This window comes from Cyanistes caeruleus, chromosome 6 (genome assembly GCF_971803275.1).
Source record: "Cyanistes caeruleus chromosome 6, bCyaCae1.hap1.1, whole genome shotgun sequence".
In the NCBI taxonomy this organism is placed as follows: domain Eukaryota; kingdom Metazoa; phylum Chordata; class Aves; order Passeriformes; family Paridae; genus Cyanistes; species Cyanistes caeruleus.
This window is the reverse complement of record NC_141706.1, coordinates 8,199,689-8,222,468: the sequence shown is the minus strand read 5'-3', so window position 1 is coordinate 8,222,468 and position 22,780 is coordinate 8,199,689. Positions and strand designations below refer to the sequence as shown.

Here is a 22,780-nt window from a genome sequence, read left to right as displayed (position 1 = left end):
AGTTCCGTGATTCTATGAACACCTCCTCCCAAAACGCTCAGTGCCAAGCTCAGCCCCTGCTCCAGGGCATTCCAGGCCAGGCCTGGCAGCTGTTCTTAGGGATTTAAGCACTCTGCAAAATTGAAACAGTATCAGAACCAATTGCATTAAAAACACCAGACCCTCCCCCTTTTCCTTTTGTGCGGAAAGCTTGGGAAAGCTTCAACAGCTGGGAAGGGATCAGGGGTCAGTGTCTGCACACCCAGAAGGGCAGCGGGAGTTGGTTTTGCTAGTTTAAAAAAAGATTCAATTGGCCTAAAAGCTCACACTGTGATAGAGCAGGGCTGTCCCAGCACAGCGTCCTGGAATGGCACTTGGGGGTCAGTCAGGAACTAAACAGAAAGGCAGAATCCTCTAGGTTGGAAAAGACCTCCAAAATCATTACAGTCCAGCCTGTGACTGATCCCCACCTTGTCACCAGCCCAGAGCACACTGAGTGCCACATCCAGGCCTTCCCTGGACACCTCCAGAGATGGGGACTCCACCACCTCTCTGGGTAGCCCTTTCCAATGCCTCACATCCCTTTCCATGAGGAAATTCTTCCTGATGTTCAACCTGAACCACCTCTGCAGAGCTTGAGGCTGTTTCTGCTTGTCCCTTGTTCCCTGGGAGCTGCACCCTCTTGTCAGGGAGTTGTGGAGAGCCAGAAGGTCCCTCCTGAACCTCCTTTACTCCAGGCTGAGCCCCCTCAGCTCCTTGTGCTCCAGACCCTTCCCAGCTCCGTTCCCTTCCTTGGTCATACTTCAGCCCCTCAATATCCTCCTTGCCACAAGGGGCCCAGAGCTGGACTCAAGGGGCCTCAGCAGTGGAAACTGGAAAACCAAACAAAGCACCCCTCCAGCTCTTCACCTCCTAGACCACGTTCAGGAACACCCCCAGCTCCTAAGGACACATGAGCAGGAACACCTGGGATCCTCTGCCACAGGGGCAGGCGCTGGGATTTGCTTGCTCGGAGAAATCACGGCCACACTCCCATGTGTCAGGTTGGCTTTATTCTAGCGTCACTTGTGCATTCCTACTCGTGACAGGAGGTTTGGGAACTTGGATACATGAGACAAATGGGAAGATTTCCTTTCCAAAGAAAACAGGAATAAAAATACAGATCTACACCAGGCCCGACAGCAGCCCCTGGGGGACACAGCGACCTGGGGACAGCAAGGAGGAGACAAGGACAGAGCACAGGTATTGGCCTTTTGTCTGGAAAGCAAGAGGTGGGGAGAGGCAAATGCCCAAACCCAGCTGAGTGGTGACAGGGACAGTGCCCAGTGCCAGGGAAGGGACATCAGAGCATTCCCAGCAGCTGCCCGCGCGCTCTCTCCTACAGCCAGTGGAATGCTGGAAGCTTCCAAGGCCTCACCGGCTCTGCTCTGCTCACCCACACATCCCAGGTGTGCACGGACATGGATACAGCCACCTGCACCATGCCCTGCGGATCCCACTCCCACTGGAGGCCCACACCCCTCTCTGGCAGCCCCCCTTCCCACAGCATTCCAGGGGAGCAGCCCACTCTGTGGGGCCGGGCACACACACAGCCACGCGCACACAGGAGGCTCCATGGATCACTGAACCCTGATGAAGTGGCAGGAAGAGCCTCCCCCTGACCCTTCTTCCCAAACAGCACACAGTTAGAAACCAAAAATCCTACTGGAGAGTCCTGGAAGCAATTTGGAGTGTGAAATCCTCAAGGCTGCTGACAGGAGAGACCGAGGTGGAGCCAGGTCACGGAGACCTCTGGAAAGAGAGGTGGCTATGGAGCTGGGAAGGAGGCAGGTGTTCCATGTGGTGGGCTGTGAGGGGTCCAGGCTGGATCCGGATCCCACAGGGCGAGTCCTGGCACAGTGCCAGCCCCTGGGTGCAGCACCAGTTCCAAGGGAGAGCGGCTGGAGCCTGGCTCTCCGTGGCCGGGGTGGGAGCCGGGTCAGTCCAGCCCCAGGTCCGAGTCGGAGGACGAGCGCTCGTCGGCGATGTTGCGGATGGCGTTCTCCATGGGCGCCAGGTTGCCGCTCGGAGTGATGCCCATGGGCTGGATCACCTTCTCCCTGCAGCCAGGAGGAGAGGGGAAAGGTAAGGCAGAGCTGCAGCAGAGCACGGGAACACACCAGGAATACGGCAGGAATGTGGGGCTTGTGGAAATGGCCTGGAACACCCCCAGCACCACTAAAGATCCCTTCTGAGAAGTGGGGACAGCCCTAAAACTTCCAGCATGGCAAAGCAATGTCTTGAAAGCACAATCCTATTTCCTTGAATAGGCTACTTTCTAGAGTCCTGTACTGTGTGGTTCAGGATTCCCAGAGGAAAACTGGCACTGGTGTCCATGTTCCTCTCCCTCCAACACACGATGGAGTTACTTCCCTCCTACTCTTGAAAGCCTGAACTCAGTTGGGCTCTTCTAGATCAGAGATGACTGGAGAAAGCACTCCAACAGGGAAAGTGGCTGGTGGCACTGGCTGCCATCTGTCCCCCTGCATGTCTGCAAAATGCTGCTTCCCCCGAGCAGCATTGCCAGGACAGAGGCTGCTGTCCTTCCCAAGCACCTGGACAAAGCTGGGGAGCAGCAGGGGCTTGGGAGCAGTGCAGGCACAGCTAGGAAATCCACAGTGTCCCTTCATGCCAAAGCTGGAGGAGCTGGAAGTGCTTCCCTTGCACATCAGAAGGCCATGAGAGAATGAATTCATGCTGAGAGAAGAATTTCCCCACATATCCCCTTGCCACTCCCTCTCCTCCATCCCTTCAGGCCTTGGAAACACAACCAAAGGAAGGTTTGGGACAGATGTACCCCCCAACATGCACCATGTCACTGTACCTGGACAACTTGTCAAACATATTGACCAATTTCATGGCTTCATGCTCCTTCTGCTCCTCTGTCATCCCTTCCATGGGGTTGGGCAGCTTCTCCTCCACACGTCCTGTCACAGGGTTGATGCTGCAGAGAGAGCAGTGAGGCCGGGGCTCAGGAGGGGGACAGCAGGTGACAAAGGGCTGTTTGGAATCCTTCTGAGCCTCATGGAGCAGAGGAATGGCACAGCAGGACTGGCTGTCACCATTGCTGGTGCCCTGAGCCCCAAGTGCCATCACAGTGCTACTAGGGCTTCTGACCTACATCCTTACCTCCCTTTTCTCTAACATCCCCTCCTGCCAATGCCACAGTGCCACTGGAAATGAGGTACGTGAGGGCAGGTGACATTTCCTCCCTCGCCTCAAGGCAGGAGGCAAAAGGTAATGGAGAAAATCCCAACAAACCCAACAGGCAGGGACAGGTGTGTGTGGGACACATGGGTGGGCACAGGCCTGGACCCCCCACCCTCAAGTTACCACCCACTGCAGAGGAAAGGAAAGGGAAAAAAAAAAAAAAAAGAGGGAAGGGAAAAAGAAAGTGAGGGAAGGGAAAAAGAGGAACCAGCTGGGTATGGCAACACTGAGCTCTGGAGAGAGATGGGAAAAACAGCCACTTCCACCCCAGCTGCATGGGGAAGAGCAGAACAGGGAGATGGCAGGAGGTGCATGAAGAGGGATAAAGCAGTAGCAGGAGGAAGGTGTGGGAGAAGCAGAGCTCTAGAGGGGGAGCAGATCTCTTTACTTGGGCTTTGCCTCTTTGTACTCCTCTGTGTCCGTGTCTTCATCCTCAGAGTACTCCCCCTCTTCCCGGCCACCGGCCATGAGGCCCCGTGCTGCCAGCAGCCCTGCGGCGTTCCCGTAGCCCGTGTACTTCACAAACCGGGACACTGCCGGGAGAAGGGACAGAAACCACCCTGTGCTCCCCTCCTGCCTCCAGCCCAGTGTTCCCAGCAGCACCATTGTGCCATGTCTCCAGGCCATGGAGACACAGAGATGCTGACAGGGAGCAAGGCCCATGTGTGGGAGCTGAACGTGGGCCAGGCCGTGTGCAGGGTACTGGGGTGTCCTCCAGCACAGCTCGTCCCTCACTGCTGGCCTGAGAGGCACCACCTCCTTCCCACAGAGCTCCTGGAGCTCTCCCCTATTCCCCACTCAGCAGGGCGGTCCCAAGGGAAGGCAGAAGCCCTGCAGAGGGTCCCAATCCCAGGGTGTCCTTGTGGAAGCCCCCTGGGACTCACCGCTCTCCTTGCAGAGCACGAAGAGGAACTCGGCGGCGCAGTGCTTGACGTCGGTGTCGATGTGTGTCATGAGCCTCACCAGCTTGTTCCGCAGGGAATTCCCCACCTCTGGCCGGTTCCGCACGTCCCGCAGTGGCGGCAGCACCTGGAGGGCCACAGCGAGGATGACAGGTCACTGTGGGTACCAAAGGCCCTCAGCCACCCACAGCAGAGGTGTCTGGTGGCCACAAGCAGGGCTTTGCCCGCCTCCCCTCCCGTCAGGGCAGCAGCCCTGCACGTGGGGCTGAGCACAGCATACCCTGGCCTTCAGGAACTTCCTGGTCTGCCGGTGGACTCGGGCACTCTCTGTCAGCAGGTTCAGCACAGGGGTCAAGCTCTCCTTCAGCTTGTGGCCCTGCAGAAACATCCCCATTAGGAGCAGCACGTCAGTCATGCTGAGCTCAGCTTGCCTGGCTCATGCTGGAGAACACGAGCACAGACCATCAGGGAGACGGATGGACATGGAGTTTCCCAACCTCTGCCACAAGCATTAGTGCCTCCTTCCTCCCCACAGGCAGTGCCAGAAATATTTGGGCAGGGCATCCAGGGCAGAGAAATGCAGTGGTAAAATGTGGAGGCCCTTTGCAACAGCTCCAGAGGCTGAAAACTGTAGTCAGCTTGAAAATAACATGAACTCAGGTTTCCAGAATCGCCCACTGGATCACTGCTGAGTGAAACAGAGCTAATTTGTCAATCACCCAGTTAATTATCAGATAATTATCCACTGTTCCACCGATCTCACTGCCTGCAGCCCTCAAAGCAACAGCAGTCACCTTCCCAGTTCAGGGATGTTGGTTTAGTCCCACCAACCATAGCTCTGCCAAAAGCTGTCCCTCCTACAAAGGGCTAACTTCAAAGCAAGCGTGCTGATCCCATCAGGCTCTTCCAGGCTGAGGGAAAGGTGCTCTGGACCTGTGTGGGAACCTAATTAGACGGGACTGCATTCCTGAGACTGAGAGAATAAACCTGAAGCCCTTGGGAGGCGGGGTGCTGAAGGGATGCTAATAGAGTCATCCCAGAATAGGCAGGACCTTAGACTTATAAGGTCAAAACCCTGTCCTGTGGCCGAGATTGGACCTTTGCTCTCAGATATCCCTTCACATTGTGAAGCTCACAATGTCCCCTGGTCTTTGGAAGGAGCACCTCAGACCACACGATCTCTGTACAAACATTAAAATCTATTCTGGGCACTCCATTGTACCCATCCCTCAATTTTGCCACGTCAGCCCAGCTGGATCAGTCCCAGGTCACAGCGAGCCAACTGTGGCTGTGGGGAGCACAGCCTGTGTGGGAAGACCTGTGGGAAGAAGAAGCAGCACTCACCCTGTCCAGGCGCCGCTCCAGGAAGTCCAGGAGGATGCTGACCGCATCCATGTTGACACCCATGTACTCCAGCGAGCCTGGCCGCACTTTGGGAGTCAGGAGCACATCCAGACACTTCAGGGGCAGGTTGCCCAGCAGGTTGACCGTGTGGCTGCATGGGTGAAAAAGAGAAGTGAACACACAGTGATGGAGCTTTGCTCACAGTTCTTCAGCTCTGCAGAAATTAAGGCCTCTCATTAACTTGCAGGAGCATGAGAACCCTGTGATCTGAGTTTTCATTGAGCATCTCAAGCTCATCACACCACTGAAAGGGGATAACTTAAGATGCTTTTTGGACAGCAAACCATATGCTCAGAGTCCAAAGTGACATCTGAGAACCCACAGATCTTAACAGGGAGCTAAGCAGGACCAGTCTGTGTGGTCCAAGGTCTGTCTCGAGTCTCCCGTGTTGCTCCTAATCCTGATGTTCCATGCCCAGCACTGCTTGGAATCCCCCTATGTATTCTTGGGGACAGGGTGGTGTCACCTGCTCCAAGGTGAAACCCCTGCACCAATAATGCTTGGCAACATGACACAGCCAATTTCTCAGCATGGCTTAAGACTAATTAAGGCCACCTCATGGACATTTTAAAGCAGCACACTTCTTCTCTGGCCAGTTGCCCACTGACGTGGATGTCACTGCTGGGACAGCCTGACACAGGACATGGAAGAAGATCTCAGGGGCCAGGAGGCCATGGCATTCCCACATGGCATTCCCAGGGCAGGAAAGGCTGTTTCTGAGTTCCAGCAGCATGAGGGATCCCCAGGCTAAACCCAAGAGCTGCTGGTCAGCACAGTCCCTCCCAATCCCCCAAGGTCAGGCAGGATGTGCCTGGGGGAGCTGGTGAAGCTCCAGGTGAAGCTCTTCCCAAGACAGACCTGTGGAACTCCTCAGTGCGGTCCTCGCCATCAGCAGAGATCATGAGGCAGTGGCGCAGGAGGGCACCCAAGTGCCTGTACAAAGCAGCATCTTCCTGGCCCCAACATGGAGAAAGGAACACCTTGATCAGCAAAGGGAATCCCACACATCCCAGAGCCTATCCCCCCCATCCAGCAGCCTGATCATGGACTGCAGGGCATTCCAGGGAAAGCAGACTCTCAATTCTCCATTTAGGAATGCTCCAAAAGCACAGGCAAAGTAAGGGATAACACTGCCCAAGGACACCCGAGTCCCTGAGGGTGCACAAGGACCAGTCTGGGACATGAGAAAATGAAAGGGAGAAGAAAACCTGCAAAGCCAGAGCCCAGAGACACATGGATACCAAAGGCCCAAGGAGCTCACCTCATCCACCTCCCTCTTGCTGGAATCAAAGGTGATGTTGAAGAGCACTTTGAGGATCTCCATGGCTCGCTCCGTCTCCTGCCGAGGCAAAGGAGGGAGAAGTCCCTCCTCAGTGGCGACTTCATAGGGGTCCAACCACTTGACCCCGAGGGTCAGCTCCAGGGTGTCCGTCATGAGGCTGATTCCCCGGAGCTCCTGGGCGAGCTGCTGCCGGATGTCCACCCTGAGGGCTGTCAGCAGGAACAGCAGGCGCAGGTCAAAGAACTTGATGTCGTGAGGAAGACTCCGCTCATTGTAGAGCTTGATGCGCCGGGCCAGCCCCACCACCATCCGCCCCTCTGCCGTCAGCTCCTGCGCCATGGCGCTGCTAAACACAATGTTGCACAGGCATTTCAGGGATTCCAGGATTACATCCAAGTCTGGGACCTCCCGGATGAGTTCCTCTGAGTAATCGATGCCCGCGTGCCTGGAGAGGGTCTTCAGGCCTTCTTTGGTGGTGAAAGGGTCGAGGCAGTGCTTGTCCCGGGACAGGATGCGGATGCTCTCCAGGCAGGTGACCTGGCAGGATGGCTGCAGCTCCCTCTCCAAGAACTTGATCAGCAGCTGGGCCATTTTCTGTGCAGTTGGAAACAAGCAATGCTGTGGACACTGACACTTCCCAGTGCTCCCTACGGCCCTGGCATGCTCTGCCCTGGACAACAGCAGCGTCACCCAGGCCTGCTCAGGTGTGCATTCAGCAGCGCTCAGGAAGTGCCTGGCTCTGGCATTGACCCTGACCAGTTTGGACAAGAACAACCAGGAAAAAATGTCTTGCAGAGGGTACTGGGTGCAAAGGGAGAGCACAAACAGGTCACTGTTGTAGCTCTGCCCTGGTGAGGATGGTTCAGGCTGACAGGGCTGACCTGCCCACTGCACAAGGGAGGGACACAGGACCCAAGGGAGGTGAGGAGAGCACCTGATGCCTTGGGAAAAGAGGTGAAGAGACCTCAGGAGATTCAAATAAGCAGCATCTCCTTAATTTCAGTGCTGTCTGGAGACCTACTGGCCCAGATCTTCCATGGGTACAGACTGGCAGAGCCCCACTAACACAATTCACAGGAGCTGCAAAGCTCATGGGGAACGGTGAGCACAGGTAAGGCCTCACAGACACCAGCAATTCAGGCTGAACTATGTGTGGCACATCACACCAGGAACCCACACACACTGCTAGGGGAGCCCACCAGACCTCAAACACAACGCAGCTCAGAGCACAGGTCTTTCTGTGATGTTACAAGAGTGAAAGAACCCAAAAAATGAGGTTTGTAACTGCTTTAACAGCCCCATTGGTTATACTACAAAATAATCAGAGAATCATTAAGGTTGGAATCATTAATCATAATCATTAGTCATTAATCATGATCACCCAGGTTGGAAAAGATGACCATCCAAGACCATCAAGTCCAACCTGTGACCAATCAGCACCTTCACAACCAGACCAGAGCACGGGATGCCGCATCCAGTCATTCCTTGAATACCTCCAGAGATGGATGATGACTACACCACCTCCCTGGGCAGCCCCTTCCAATGCCTGACCACCCTTTCCATGAAGAAATTCCTCCTGATATCCAACCTGACTCTTCCCTAGTGAAATGAAACTACTGAGGGAAGTAATGAAGAAAAACTGAACTTCAGTCCTTAACGTGAGGCTCACGGTGTGCCCCACACTCACATCCTGCGGAAATGATGAAGTACAGCTGTTCCTCTTCTCCTTCCTCACAGGGACACAGTTTCAGATCCAGTCCCAGCAACCAAAGCCTCAAGCTGACTCAGGGGAAAGAGATCTGGGTGTGCGTGCCTGAAGCTGAACCACCTGAACACCCGAGCACCAGGAACTAGTGGTGATGTTCATCTCATATTTCATGGCATACACCCCAAAAGTGGGACAATGTGCCTGAAACCACGTCCTGGGTGACTGTCCCAGCTCAAACAGCGGGTCAGTGCAAGGCAAAGAGCTCAGATCTCATCAGATCCAGTTCCACGTTTCAGGCTGTGCCTGGAATGCTCCATGTGGCAGCAGCTGGCCCTGGCACAGCCAAAGGAGGTCCAGCTCTCCACCCGGGGCGCCTGGCCTGCACCTGCTGTGCTAACACAGGCATTGGCACCATCCACCAGTGAACTGACCACAGAACTGAGCCAGCTGGAAAATAACCCAGGGAAAGCAGTCATTCTTATGGCAGAAGAGCCAGGCTGAGGCCTGTCCTGGCACGAAGAGGTGCAGGAGCAGGAATGAGCAGGCAGAGTGTTCCTTCCCTCCAAGTGCCGGATTACACCAGCTCAAAGGATTTGCTAATACACAGCTCCTGGCAAATCCCACTGCTGGCTCCCAGCAGAGCCCCTCACCCCCTCCAGGAGCCAGCACTGCTGTGATCCCTGTCCAGAGGCACCAGAGATCACAACCATGGATGGGAATATATGGATCAGGGAACCATTACTAGTGTCAGATGGATGTCAACCCTTATCCAAAACCACCAACTACTGATGGAAAAAACAGAGCCAGACACTCCAGGCACACCATTCCCTAACCAAGTTAATGGAAAACTCTCATTTCCCCTCCTGTGGGAGCTGCTTGCCAAGCCCAGCTGGACATGAGTACAGAGCAGCAGATTTACACACTGACCAGAGGAGGACAGCGAGCAGCATGTACCTACCTTCCTCTCTTCCCGCTCCTCATCCTCAAAGATGAAGCACTGAGATTTCTGTGGGAAAAACAAAATCAGTCATAAAAAGGAATAGGTTAAAACTCCATGGGACCAGGGCAGAGCCATTCAGCTGGAAAGCAGCGGGTCCAAAACGTGCTGCAACAGCAAATACACAGTTTGTCTTGCCAAGACCCCCCAACATTATGGGCATCACCCCTGGATCCACAGCACCAGTGGAATGCCACAGGCCAGCTGACAGATGGATTTAGTTTATATACTGCAGCAGCACAGTGAGTATTCATCTCAATCCCAATATCCCTTAAGAGCCAGTAATTCCCCTGCTCAGCAATGCCACTGAGCTGTGCCTACACGTCTCCCCTTGATTTTTATTATTCCTTTTCCTGACCAAAAGAAGTCCTGTCTCCTTGGTACATGGGAATGGATCCTCGTGGCTATCCAGGTTGTTCTTTAAACACATGGGACTTGATCTCCACACTCCATCCTGTCCTCATGCTAAGAAACATTCCTGACCTCCATTCATTGTGTTTCTCTTGCTATTTATTTTGTTTGTTCTTCACTGATAGTCTCCTTCCTGACCAAACCTGCTCCCATAGAACTGGAGAGCACAGGAGATCCCCAGGTGCCTGGGGAGAAGCAGCACTTTCCAGTGACTGAGGCAATCCCTGTTCATACCAAGAGAGTGTTTGATCCCAGCTTGGAGAACAAAAACATTTAAAATCTATAAAACACTGATTATGTGTGTGCAGTCACCAAGAGCCCAGGGATGGAACTGGTTCTGTCCAGCCTGGAAGCAGCGATGGACACAGTGCCTGGAGCAGCCCCAGGTGTGAGGGCAGGACAGGTGTACTTCAGGCAGGCTGTGTGTGAGCTCCCAGAGCTGATCCATCCACATCACCAGGAGCTGATGGCTCAGTCCTGATACCACCGTGCTCCACAAGCAGGCTGCTTGTTCTTCCCTCAGCACATCCTCTCTTCAGGCTGTAATCCCATTTGAGGATATTTTGGCCACACCTGGGGTTTTGCTTTAGCTGTAGTTTATTCCCAGCAAGCAAAATCTGTGTGCACAACAGTGAATTAAAACAAATCCACAGGAAAAGGATACAGAACCATCAGTCTTGCAGCAGAAGCAATGCCAGGCCATGCCAGGTTTATCTGCCATTTCATAATCCTCTTTGACTGCTCCATTTCCTCCAGATGGGCCAGCAACCCCAGTGGTTCCAGTTCCCTGGGCTCAATACCCCAGGAAGGACCCAGCTGGGGGAACCCAACAGGAAATATTGTGATTTGGGGGCACACAGACACTGCACTCCGAGGATGCCAGCGCTGCACCTGTGCTGTTAATCCTCAGTGCTGTCCTTAACAGACACCTGCTCCTTCTTGGTCTCCCCGTTCCAAATCCGACTGTTAGGAATAGTTCCACATACTCTCTCTCACACACTCTTGCAAAATATTCCTCAGGTTTTCCCTTTGCTGGCTTCCACCTACTCCAGCCTGGTGCAGAGTGAGTCAGAGTGATCTACAGGGCCAGCCCCTCCCAGGGGAAACCTCCAAAGGAAATTTCCCTGACAACCAGAGCCTGTTTCAAACAGGATTTCACAGAGCCATAGAATATCCTGAGCTGGAAGGAACCCACAGGATCCATTCAGTCCAACTCCTGGCCCTGCGCAGACATCACAACAATCCCACCCTGTGCCTGAAAACGTTGTCCAAATCCTGGAGCTCCGGCAGCCTTGGGGCTGTGCCCACTCCCCAGGGAGCCTCTTCTGTGCTCTTCTCTGGGGGAAGAACCTTTTCCCAATATCCAACCTAAACCTCTCCAGCTGTTCCCTTGGGTCCTGTTACTGGTCACAGAGAGCAGAGATTTGAGCTGCCCCTCCACTGCCCTTCAGGAGGAAGCTGTAAATGGCTGAGGTGTCCCCTCACTCTCCTTTCTCCAAGCAGAGATTTACCACCACGGATAACCTTTTCCTACTTTAAGGCTAGAAACACTCCCATCTCTGCTTCCAGATCATTGGGGTTTGATAGTCTATATTCATTATTTACTGCTTTCAGAGCTGTGCCCATATGAGATCCCAGCAGCCACCTCTAATCATCTTTGACTTGCAAATCCTAACATCGCTTCACCTGCAGCTCTTCCCTGGACTCTCTCAGCACCTCCAAAACTGCCCCAACATAAAAGCTCCTCCTACTCAGTCCTCACACTGACTCTTATTTCCTGGCCAGGTTTTACTTGAGATCTGGATAATAATTTCTTTTAGGAGTCCCTGAGCTGAGGGAGGGGTTGATGCTCACTCACCTCTTGGTTGTAGACCTGGAGCACCTTGAGAACCGTGTCCTGCTCCCCACTTTCCAGCGTGGATACCACAGCCTGGAGCTCCATTATCCCAACAGCTCAGCTACGGCACAACCCGGAGGAAGGCGAGCGAGGGGATTTCCAGGGTGATGGAAAAGCAGCTCGGCACACAGATCTTTGAGAGGGAAGAGAGAAAGGGGTGGAGAGAGCAAGGAGGGAAAAAATGCAACACAAAAAAATCCCGAGTGATATTGCTCACACTGCTGCATCCATAAAAGTGGAGCAGATGGATAACCCGAGCAAAGCCAGCAGCCAGCTTCCTCTCTCTCTCCTGCTAATCCTCTTCTTCCTCGCTTTGCTTTTCAATGTTTAATATATGCCCTCCCAGGAAAGCACTCAGGGAAAACCTTCCCCCCACCAGCTGGGGATTAACGTGGAGCAGATAACAGCAGCTCCCTGAAATAGCTCCCTGCCTCCTCCTCCTCCTCCTCCTCCCCGCCTGCCCTGATTTCTGCTGCCGCACAGGGGGGAAAATAACAAATAAAGCCAGAAACATTCCCGTGGAGTGACAAGGGATGGAGCGGCGAGGCAGCCAGGCGGGAAAGCATCCTCCGGCTCCAGGCGGGGCTACCTTGGCAGGCGGTGGGAAGCAGACCGAGGAGGGTTTGGTGGAGGGATGGATTATGGCCGATCCCTGCGGGAGCAGCCGAAAGGCGAGTCCGGAGCCGGCCGGCCCCCGGGAGAGGATGTCCCTGCCGACAATGCCAGCGAGCAGATGCGCAGCACCGCGGGGTTATTCTGGACACGGCAGAGGTTTAGCGGCTCACGGTGCTGGGACGTGACTCCCAGTGGGGGGAAATCCAGCAGATCTGGGCTCGGACATGTGTTCGGCTTCGGTGCTGCCAGGAGGGTGAGGCTGAGCTGGTTACACCAACCTCAACAAACCGAGACCCCAGGCCCAGAGCCCCCGTGGTTTGGAATCACACTCCTGCCCACGCAGCCCCAGAGGGGACCCAAAGAGGCAGATCCTGCATTTTGGAAGGCAGAAAGCTGCGGAGACAGGAGGCTGGGCTGGCTCGGGGCAGGGACACAGCATCCCCAAGCACAGGGGCTGGGATGGAGGGGATCCACCTCTGCTTTTGGGGGATGACATGAACCAATGGATCACTGGGCATATCCCCCTTTTCCATATTTCTACTGGCTCCTCACACTGCCACCTCCTTCCCCCACCATTTGGGTAAATTCCAAACCCTATATTTTATCCCCAAAACCCTATCTATGTCCCTAACCCCCCCCAAACCTCTATTTTTGTCCCAAACCAATTTTTTTTCCCCAAAACCTCTATTTTTTCCCTCCAAACCCCTAATTAGTTCCCTAAAACTTCTTTTCATCCCCAGACCCCTGATCTTATCCCCAAACCCCTGTATTTGTCCCAGATCCCTCCCTTTTCTGTCCCCAGTCCCCTATTTTCTCCCCGAGCCCCCTGTCCCGCCCCTGGGCCCGGGCAGGGCTCTGGCCGTACCTGCGGCCCGGGATCCCTCGGGAGGGAGTTCCAGCCCTTCCGCCCCGGCCCGGGCGAGCGGCCCGAGGGTCCCGGTGCCGGGGGGAAGGAGGAGGAGGAGGCGGAGGAGGAGGAGGAAGAGCGGGCGGACATTTCGTGGCGGCTCCGCCCGGCGGGGCGGGACGGGCCGGGGCAGCCATGGCGGAGCGGGGCCGAGGTGAGGGGACGAGGGACAGCGACAGGGAGAGGTTTGGGGGGCAGAAGGGGCTGGAGCGGCTCAGAGGGAGGAGGAACTCCCGATCCCACGGGGCCTCTTGCAGTGCCCCGATTTTCCTCCTATAGCCCGGGAATAGCACCCCCCCCCCCCCCCCGTAAGCCCTGATTGCTCACCAGGGCCCTTTTTGGGATCCTCGGCTGCCCCCCTCCGAACCCATAATTGTCCCCTTGAACCCCTAAGCGCCCCCCATGTACCCTAAGTACCCCTTTGAGCCCCCAGCTGCCCCCACAGCCCCTAATTGCCCTGGAACTCCTAATCCCCCCCCGGACCCCCAGCTGTCCACAATGGGGGACAATGCCGAGAGACCCCAACACGGCCGAGGGGCAAAGGGACACGGATTTGCCGGGTTTCACCCAAATCTCATCCCTGGGTGTCACTGGCCGTGGAACCCCCACAGCTGCTGCTGGGCTGTGGTGGCAATTCAGGGTGCAAGTCTGGGTTCTTCCCCTGGCCAGTTTTGGGGAAGTCTGGGGTGTTTTGGTCACATTTTTGGAGGGTTCCATGCGAGGAGGGATGGGAGCAGAGCTGTGCCATGGCAGGGCAGGGATGATGTGTGCTCCTCGTTCTTCTCCCCAGGGCAGAGTCCGAGCGCCATGGAGGACCTGCTGGATGTGGAGAACAAGCGGATGGCCGACAGCCTGGCCAGCAAGGTCACCAGGCTGAAGTCGGTGAGTGCCGAGGTCACATCAGGTGCTGAGGTGAAGAGCAGGCTCAGATTATCTGTGAATCCACAGAATCATGGAAAGGCTTGGGTTGGAAAGGACCTTAAAGCTCACCCAGTCCCACTCCTTCCCATGGGCAGGGACACCTTCCACTAGACCAGGTTGCTCCAAGCCCTGTCCCACCTGAACACAGAGGTGTTGCTAAGCTCAGCTCCTCGGGGAAAAATTAATGAAAAAAAAGGCAGGTAGATTAATTTTGGAAAATACCTGTGTCTCTACGTAACTGTTCTTAAAGCTGGTTTGCTCCCATTAACATCAAACACTTTGATTTAGAGCTTTAAGCTTTAAATTATCATTAAAAATTTCATGCAAACTGTGGAAGAAGTCAATGACTCACCGTGTAAAAGGGCAGACTGAATTCCTGTCATTGTGTCCCAGGGTTTAAACTCCCCTCTCCACCTGGCAGATTTAGACAGTCAGGCTTTATTTTCAGAGCTGAAAAAGTTCACCTGCCTGACAGGGAAATGCAAATCAACTTCTTTTTTTCCTGCACCAGACAAGCCCCTGTGTGTCTGTTGGAGCTGGGAAAGCAGCAGCTTCTTCAATAATTTGCATTTCAGATTTTAGAGGTTCTCTGGATATTAAAAGATCATTAATGTCCGTTTCCTGCCTTGCCCTGCAGCTGGCTCTGGATATTGACAAGGATGCTGAGGAGCAGAACCGCTACCTGGATGGCATGGTAGGGACCTGGGAAACGGGACACAGGGCTTTCTGTTCAAATCAGGGAATTGGGATGAGAGGTGGGATGGCAAAAGCTCTTAAGGGAGAATCCCTAAATCAGCACTGGGATTGTTGGGGTGTCCTGTACAGGACCTGGATTTGGACTGGCTCATCCTTCTGAGTCCCTCCAATTCAGGATATTCCATGATTCTGCAACGCCTCCAGCATGTCTTTTCCCGCCAGGACTCGGATTTCCTGAGCGTGACGGGGCTGCTGACAGGCAGCGTGAAGCGCTTCTCCGGCATGGCGCGCTCCGGCCGGGACAACCGCCGGCTGCTCCTCGCCGTGTCCGTGGCGCTCATCCTCATCTTCTTCATCCTCTACTACCTGGTGTCCCGGGCGGGGAGCTGAGCCCGGGCTGGGAGGTGTCACAGGGCCCCGAGCAGGGCAGGTGTCACAGGCCAGCCCCACCATCCACAGGCCTGTCCACGCGTTTTCCAGAGGAGCCTCCAGACACACCTCCACCTTCCCAGTGACCTTTCCTCCCTCCAGCTCCTTGTCGTCGCTCCGGCTGGGCCCAGACAGCTCTTCCAAAACAAGTTTGGCTCCAAAGGGATCTTCATGCCTAACATGATTTTGGGGTCATGGCTCAGGCTGTGACCTCCTGCCTTGTCCACATCCCGTGGGTTGTTTCTAAGGGCCACTTCCACATCACCTCCCTTACTGAAAACCAGGAACTGACAAATCCGGAGACTTGTGGATCCTGCATAACCCAGCTGAGCCCTGCGAGCTGTAGGATTTAGGATGCTGATTTACGGGATTTGGGAGTACCAATGTGTGACTTACATTCCGTGTGGCCGCTCTCCATTTCCCTGGGACTTGTGGCCCATATTCCTGGGCTGAAAGGAAACCTGTGCTGCTTTCAGGTGGAATTAGCAATGGATCTGGGCCTGGATACTCTCAGATTGTGACAGGGAAAAGATGCCGGGGAGCAGGACTCTGATTAAATCCTTGGTTGTCTTTATCATCCTTGTGGGCAAACTGGGCTTTACCCTGTGGGGAGGGCCACAGTCTATAACCACATGGGTTTGCACTTGAGTGGACCCTTCCAGAACTTTCCCACACATGTGCAAATTACATTACTAAATCAGGGTAAAGAAATCCAGTGGCAGTTAATCATGGTTACTGTGGCACCCTGGTTCTAGAGCACTCTGGGGAGATAATGTGCCAATGAGCAGAGGTTGAGGTGAGGTGGAATTCCCCCTGCAGCGCTGTCAGGAGTTGGGGGGAATCGAGGAGGGATTTGCTGATTTGTTTATGAATTTAGAAGGTACAAAAGGAACCCCTGCCTTGCCCTGGGAGGGTGTCTTTGCTTATTTGCATTTCTCTTCCTGTGACAACCATGGCTCAGCCATTCCTCCTCCTCTGATTTAAATTCCCCAGCAAACCCTCCTCATGGATGGCTGGGTGTTCCTTTGCCTTCACCCTGTTCCCATCGGGAATTCCTTTGCCCTTGGGCTAACTCGGGTCTGCAGCTATGAAGGGAATGTTGTCCCATGTACCAAACTGCTCACCAAACACACACTGGCTGGATTAGGTGTGTTCTTTTCCACATGTGAGAAAAAGTGGTGCAGGGAGGGCAAGGAGAAGGGAGCCAGCAGGAACTTCCTCTGGCTCTTCCTGCTTTCCTGGTGCAACGTGGCAGCTCTGGGCTCTTTCCCTTGGGAAGAATCAGTGGCCTGTGATTCCCGGAGCAGATGACTCCCGACAAAAGGCCCCTGGAGCAGCCCAGCCCTCACCCTGGTGGGGTTTATTTTGCCTTTCCTGCTGTAAATAAAGCTGATTTTAGATCTTTTAGCCCGAATGTTTGTTCCTTGCGCGAGGAAGGTACAACCAGGTCGATCACCTGGTTGTACCTGTGGCCTCACAACCCAATTCCAGCGTCATCCAGAGCCCGGGGCTGGAGCAGGACCCTCGGGTGGGGTGGGGGTCCCCAGGACCCTACCCGGTGTCATGGGGAGATGAGCATGGGGATGCGCCGGGGCTGTGGGGACTCACGGGGACCACGGGGACTCACAGGGACACTCGGGAGGCCTGGGGACAGGTGGACACTGGGGAGAAGGGACAGTGGGAGACAAGGGGGCAGGGTGGGGGGTGCCACCGGCCGGTCACCCCTCGAGGGTCGGTGTCTCCACCCATGTCTGCGTTCTCACGGGAGTCCTTGTGCCCGGGGCGCAGCAGGACACGGGCCGCGGCGGCTCCGTCCCCGTCGTCGCCGCCCCAGGCCCCGGTAGCTGGGCCCCGCCACGTCCGTGCGGCTTCCCATGTTGCCATGGCAACTGGACGTCTCGCCGGAAGTGGCGTAAGAGGACAGGAAGTGACTGCCGGGGCGGAAGCGGCGGCGCGATGGCGGCGGTGACGGCGGGGAGCGGGGCCGGGAGCGGGTCCGCAGGCAGCCCCGAGGCCGCCGGCGGAAGCACGGGGGGCAGCGGGTGGCGGCGTCCCCACGGGCCTCTCCAGCGCTACTATGGCCCGTCGACTGCCGAGGCGGCCGAGGCGGCCCCGGACCCCACCGACATCAACGGGCCCCACTTCGACCCGGAGGCGTTCATGACCAAGGTGACCAAGGAGATCCCTCCCGCGGGCACCCTCACCTTGGCGAGGGCTCCGGGACTCCGATGGGCCCCGTGGGGGAACGTGTCGAGGGATCTCGGTGGGCGGCCCCGACCCTGGCGGGGGCGGACCGCAGGGCCCCCACTGTCCTGAGGGGATCCCAGAAAGGGCCTCTTCGGGGACCTGATGGATGTATGTGCTTGCCTATGGAGACTGATCCCGTTTGGGAATGGTACTGAGGTGTTCTGGAGCAGCTGGACTGGGGGCAGTTAGCACTGCGTGGGGGGGATCCCTGGAGGGCAGGATCCCTCCTGGGAAACACTTCCATAGCCCGGCAGGAATCCAGGGAGGACAGATAAGCTGCAGGGCAGCTGAGGGTCCCAGACTGACTGCAGAGGGCAGCGGATGATCTCGTTTAGGGGGCTCCAGAGGGGGCCCCGGAGGGAACCAGGGGCAGATGTGCATCTGTTGTCCCCGCAGGTGCGCAGCGAGTGTCCCCTGGGGCAGCTCCTGGCCCGTGAGGCTGCGCTGGGCCGGGAGATCCGCGCCCTGGACAGTGACATGCAGACCCTGCTCTACGAGAACTACAACAAGTTCATCTCTGCCACCGGTGAGCTGTTCCCTCTGGAGCCTGCTGATGGCAGCTCTGGGAAACAGGAGTTTGGGGGTGTTCACTCTGGCAGCACTCGCTGGGAAGCTGCCCTGGGGAACATGGTGGTTCACTCTGGAGACCAGTGACAGCCACTCCAGTAAGCAGCCTTCTCTGGGGGGTTATGGTTGTGCTGTTATTCCTGGGCGGGCCGGGGGGGTCCCGGGCAGCCGAGGGACTCGGCCCTTGACTCGTGCTCCCCAGACACCATCCGGAAGATGAAGGTGGATTTCCGGCACATGGAGGCAGAGATGGATGATCTGGCGGCCAACATGGCGGCCATCAGCGCCTCGAGCGCCCGCGTCAGCGCCGCGCTGCAGGACCGGCACCGCCGTGGTGCCCAGCTGGCCGGTACGGAGCGGGGCCAGCCGGGGGGCAGATCCAGGGGGATTAATTGGGATGAATCATGTGGGGGAAAAGGGCAGATCTAGGGGGTGGGTGTTCCCCATTGGGGGCAGATCCAGCAGATGGTCCCACCCCCCATGTCTCATCCTGCTCCATTTGTGTCCCCACCCTTTTCCCCCACCCCTGATCTTGTGTCCCTGCAGGGGTGCAGGCTCTGCTGCGGAAGCTGCAGGCGCTGGTGGAGGTGCCGGGGCGGCTGCGGTGCTGGGCGGGGACGGAGCCCGCCCGTGCCCTGCGCTGCCACGCCCGCGCCCGCGCCGTGCTGCGCCACTACCGCCACCTGCCCTCCTTCCGCGCCATCGAGGACGAGAGCCACGCCATCATGGCTGACCTGGCCCAGCGCCTCCGCACACGCCTCCGGTGCGTTCACTCTGGAGCCCGCTGATGGCTTTGGGGGTGTTCCCTCTGGAGTCATAACTTCTATTGCTTATGCCCTGATTTCTGCCATGCCACTGGTAACCCCGGGCCATCCCGACCACCAGGGAGGAGACGCTGGACCCCAAGGAGCTCACCGAGTGCGTGGAGATGCTGCTGCAGCTGGAGGAGCCGGCTGAGGAGCTGAGCGAGGAGTTCCTGAGCCAGGCGGGCGCACGCCTCGAGGCCGAGCTGGCGGCGCTGGAGGCCGAGCTGCCCGCAGCCGATCCCTCGGGCACGGCCACCACGCCGCCGCCGCCCGCCTCCGACATCCTGGACTTTGTGGACCGCGGCAGCTCGGCCTTTGTGGGCACGCTGTGCCAGCTGGCCGGCTCGTACCGCACGCTGTTTGGCGAGGACACGGGGCGCCTGGAGCCCTTCGCCTCCGCGCTGGCCACCCGCTACTTCGCGCTGCTGGAGCGGCGGCTGGCGCTGGAGCGCGGCCTGGGCGACACGTCCCTGCTGGTGCGGGCGCTCGACCGCTTCCACCGCCGGCTGCGCTCGCTGCTCGAGCTGCTGCCCGCGGGCGCCGACGCTGCCGCCGCGCTGATGGCCCGTGCCGCCCGCGAGCGTGTCGACCGCTACCTGCGCGCCCTGCAGACTTTCTTCCTGGGCTGCCTGGGTGACGTGCGCCAGGCGCTGGCTGCCCCTCGGCCCCCCGGTAAGGAGGGGCCCGGCCTGCCCGACCTGCTGGCCACGCTGGCCGCCTCTGTGCTGGGCCAGCTCAAGGCCGTGCTGGCCTACGTGCAGCTCTTCACCGCCAGGGACGTCGCCTTCGCCAGCCTGCCCTACTTCAAGGTGAGGCGCCGTGGGGTGGGGTGCTTTGGGGGGCACTGGATAGGCTGAGGGGGCCTGGAGGCATTTTGGGGGTTACTGGAGCAATCTATGGGTGGCACAGGGTAGGTTGGGGGTCACACAGGGCAGTTTGGAGCCCGTACAGGGAAGTTTGGGGGGGTTTTGGGGTGTGACCCTCCCCCCATTTGTGGCACAGGGGGAGTTCTGTGTGACAGCAGTGCGTGAGGGACTGGTGGTGGCCTTCGTGCGCTGGCTGTGCCGCACCGCCCGTGGCTTCGCTGATGGCCCGGCTGAGCGGGGAGCTCCCGCTGCCCCTCCGGCCCTGCTGCTGCTCCTCGCCCGTCTCTGCCTGGACTACGAGAACTCCACCATCAGCTACATCCTCACCCTCACCGATGAGCAGTTCCCGCCCCAGGTGAACCTCCAAATGGCCCTAAGGAGATCCTGAATGTCCCCGAGGGATCTTCAGGGGGGCTCAGCATGACCTCAAGAGCCCCTGAAACCCCAAGGACATGTAAGAGGGGCAGTGATGCTGCTTCAGAGTGTCCCACCTGTCCCCAAAGTCACTATGCCCCCAGCACATCAGATGTAGAGTCACAGCGAGGGGAGGCATCTCCACATGTCCCCATGCCCCTCATATTCCCAGTGGTGACAGTGCTGCAGAGGAGCACTGATCCTACCTGTGTGTGTCCCCCAGGATTCAGGGCCGGCGGTGACGCCAGGGCCAGCGCTGTGTGCGGAGGCACGGGCGGCAGCGCAGCGGCTGCTGGACCACTACGTGCAGGTGCAGGGCGCGGCCGTGGCGCAGATGCTGCGCAAGAGCGTCGAGACGCGCGACTGGCTGGGCACCGTCGAGCCCCGCAACGTGCGCGCCGTCATGAAGCGCGTGGTGGAGGACATCACTGCCATCGATGTCCAGGTCAGGCTGACACCAGCGCTGAAGGGGTTGGACACCCCTGGAGAGGGGGTCCAGGGGCTTTTCCCCAAGATCCCTGTGTGGCCCTTTGGGGATCCTGGAAGGGTGTGTGAGGGTCACAAAGACTTTGAGGGGTGCTGGGTGGTTTGGGAGGTCCCAGGAGGGGATTTTGGGTGCTGAGGATGTGTGTCACCCACAGGTGGGGCAGCTCTTTGAGGAGGGGGTGAGGCGGGCACAGAGCAGCGATTCCAGCCGACGTGCATTCTCCGTCTACAGCAGCTCGCGGGCACCTGGCCGCTATGCCCCCAGCTACACCCCCAGGTCAGCCCCGCCACCTCTGGGTCACCCTGGCACACCCTGTGTCACTGCCTGGGCTCTCCAGCACCCCAGGGCTCCCTGACACTCCTTGAGTATCCACTGCATCTTCCCTGTCACCCTCTTCATGTCCCCAGACTGTTCCAATACCCTCCCACTATCTTGACAGCAACTTAGCTGTCCCCATATCCCCAGACTTCCCTAATGATGATCCCCATTTGTCCCAGCAATCCCTGTGTTCCTTAAAACTGTCCCAGATTCCCTGGTGATCCCTATGGCCCTTGTGACTCAGTTGTCTCATCCCTCCATGTCCTGTAACCATCCTGACATTCCCCTGCCTTTCTGTCCCCAAAAGCATCCCTGCATCTTCTGACCCTCTCCGTGGCCCCTAAAGGTTCCTGTGTCCCTGTCCCCACATCCCTCTCTGTCAAGTCCCTGATGTCCCTGTGTCCATGTCCTCAGTGCCCCCATGGACACCCACCTGCTCAGCAACATCCAGAAGCTTTTCTCTGAGCGCATTGACATCTTCAGCCCTGTTGAGTTCAATAAGGTGAGGTCATGGGGACACCACCATGTCCTTCCTTAAACATCCCCAGAGGTGCCAAACTGCCCACCTTCCCACTAGCACATGTCCCTGGTGTCAGGGCTCAGGGGGTCCCTGGGAGCTGATGACCAGGGCAAGGATGTCCCCTGTCATAGGTGTCAGGACTCTGGTGGGAGGAGGGGGACCTGTGTAGTGACCAGGCCAAGGGTGTCCATGTGCCACATGTCCCCATGCTCAGGAGGTTCCTTCGGGAGTAGCAGCCAGGACCAGGGACCCCACATCCTGTGTGGACATCAGTCCTATGCCCGTTTGCCACGTGTCCCTGCTGTCTCCTCTCACAGGTGTCGGTGCTGACGGGGATCATCAAGATCAGCCTGAAGACGCTGCTGGAGTGCGTGCGGCTGCGCACGCTGGGGCGCTTTGGGCTGCAGCAGGTGCAGGTGGACGGGCACTACCTGCAGCTCTACCTGTGGCGCTTCGCCTCCGACGAGCGCGTGGTGCAGGGGCTGCTGGACGAGGTGGCCGCCAGCGCCGCCCACCGCTGCCTTGACCCTGTCCCCATGGAGCACAGCGTCGTCGAGCTCATTTGCGAGCGTGGGTAGGATGAGGGACAGGGACGTGCCACACCTGGGGCCTCTTACACCTCTGGGAACAGACCTGGACCCTGTGAGTATATATGAGGATGCTTTGTGTGTCCTTCCCAACATGAAGATACCTTGTCACCACACCAGGTTACACCATGTTCTTCAAACCCCCCTTCCCCATTGCCTCCCCAGCCCAGTGACACAGTGTCATCCCCCCACCTTGGTGACATCCTCTCGTGCCTGGAGACAGCCCCTTTGTCACTAATAAATTATGTGAATTGAATTGAGTGTTGTGTCTCTGTGCCTGGGGGGCAGGAGCTGGCCCTGCACACAGGGGCGTCCTACCTGCAGCCAAGCTGACAGCACAGGGACAGAGGCTGGGCACTGAGCAATGTCCCCAGTGGACCCACAGCCATGATGGCCCCAAACCTTAAAAATCAGGCACCAAAAGCCTCCATGGGTGCTAAAAAGAGCTGGGGAGCCCCCAGGGACACAGATTTTCCCTTACAGATCAGAAGTTCTCCACAGACAAGACATTCCTGCCTCAAGGAATCAGCATGGAAGAGACAGACTCCAAACCTTCAATTTCTGTAAAAAA

General features: G+C 57.2%; 3 protein-coding genes across 8 annotated transcripts; 2 read left to right on the top strand and 1 right to left on the bottom strand.

Annotated features, from left to right (window-relative positions):
- Positions 1–1,014: 1,014 nt before the first annotated feature.
- On the bottom strand, positions 1,015–19,586 carry RIC8A (RIC8 guanine nucleotide exchange factor A). 5 transcript variants are annotated; one of them, XM_023928659.2, is made up of 12 exons: positions 13,310–13,482; positions 12,419–12,686; positions 11,791–11,962; positions 9,483–9,530; positions 6,796–7,410; positions 6,393–6,487; positions 5,475–5,625; positions 4,411–4,506; positions 4,113–4,257; positions 3,617–3,761; positions 2,843–2,962; positions 1,015–2,078 (listed from the first exon to the last, which is right to left on the bottom strand). In XM_023928659.2, the coding sequence occupies exons 3-12, from the start codon at positions 11,872–11,874 to the stop codon at positions 1,958–1,960; spliced, it is 1,620 nt and encodes a 539-aa protein (XP_023784427.1). In that variant the 5' UTR covers positions 11,875–11,962; positions 12,419–12,686; positions 13,310–13,482; the 3' UTR covers positions 1,015–1,957. The 5 variants fall into 5 exon arrangements, with proteins under 5 accessions (XP_023784427.1, XP_086748206.1, XP_086748205.1 ...); XM_086892080.1 differs by lacking the exons at positions 12,419–12,686; positions 13,310–13,482 and adding an exon at positions 19,127–19,586; XM_086892079.1 differs by lacking the exons at positions 12,419–12,686; positions 13,310–13,482 and adding an exon at positions 14,625–17,309.
- On the top strand, positions 12,363–16,804 carry BET1L (Bet1 golgi vesicular membrane trafficking protein like). Of its 2 annotated transcripts, none has more exons than XM_086892084.1 (4): positions 12,363–12,429; positions 14,142–14,233; positions 14,910–14,966; positions 15,191–16,797. In XM_086892084.1, the coding sequence occupies exons 1-4, from the start codon at positions 12,363–12,365 to the stop codon at positions 15,356–15,358; spliced, it is 384 nt and encodes a 127-aa protein (XP_086748210.1). In that variant the 3' UTR covers positions 15,359–16,797. The 2 variants fall into 2 exon arrangements, with proteins under 2 accessions (XP_086748210.1, XP_086748208.1); XM_086892082.1 differs by lacking the exon at positions 12,363–12,429 and adding an exon at positions 13,427–13,505 and having other exon boundaries at positions 15,191–16,804.
- Positions 17,320–22,465, top strand: VPS51 (VPS51 subunit of GARP complex). Its single transcript, XM_086892078.1, has 10 exons — positions 17,320–17,566; positions 18,041–18,170; positions 18,414–18,560; positions 18,758–18,974; positions 19,097–19,826; positions 20,020–20,238; positions 20,521–20,742; positions 20,939–21,060; positions 21,517–21,604; positions 21,940–22,465. The coding sequence occupies exons 1-10, from the start codon at positions 17,354–17,356 to the stop codon at positions 22,198–22,200; spliced, it is 2,349 nt and encodes a 782-aa protein (XP_086748204.1). The 5' UTR covers positions 17,320–17,353; the 3' UTR covers positions 22,201–22,465.
- Positions 22,466–22,780: the final 315 nt, after the last annotated feature.

What these genes read in the sequence shown, in the direction of transcription:
- RIC8A (XM_086892080.1), bottom strand. Translation starts at nt 11,874, where the DNA reads ATGGAGCTCCAGGCTGTGGTATCCACGCTGGAAAGTGGGGAGCAGGAC. An exon ending in GGAAGTTCCTGAAGGCCAGG is followed by an intron (nt 4,258 to 4,410) that starts GTATGCTGTGCT and finishes GTGGCCCTCCAG; the next exon opens with GTGCTGCCGCCACTGCGGGA. An exon ending in CGTGCTCTGCAAGGAGAGCG is followed by an intron (nt 3,762 to 4,112) that starts GTGAGTCCCAGG and finishes TTCTCCCGGCAG; the next exon opens with TGTCCCGGTTTGTGAAGTAC.
- BET1L (XM_086892084.1), top strand. Translation starts at nt 12,363, where the DNA reads ATGGAGCGGCGAGGCAGCCAGGCGGGAAAGCATCCTCCGGCTCCAGGC. An exon ending in CGGGGCTACCTTGGCAGGCG is followed by an intron (nt 12,430 to 14,141) that starts GTGGGAAGCAGA and finishes TCTTCTCCCCAG; the next exon opens with GGCAGAGTCCGAGCGCCATG. An exon ending in AGGTCACCAGGCTGAAGTCG is followed by an intron (nt 14,234 to 14,909) that starts GTGAGTGCCGAG and finishes CTTGCCCTGCAG; the next exon opens with CTGGCTCTGGATATTGACAA.
- VPS51 (XM_086892078.1), top strand. Translation starts at nt 17,354, where the DNA reads ATGGCGGCGGTGACGGCGGGGAGCGGGGCCGGGAGCGGGTCCGCAGGC. An exon ending in CAAGTTCATCTCTGCCACCG is followed by an intron (nt 18,171 to 18,413) that starts GTGAGCTGTTCC and finishes CGTGCTCCCCAG; the next exon opens with ACACCATCCGGAAGATGAAG. An exon ending in GCCCTGTTGAGTTCAATAAG is followed by an intron (nt 21,605 to 21,939) that starts GTGAGGTCATGG and finishes CTCCTCTCACAG; the next exon opens with GTGTCGGTGCTGACGGGGAT.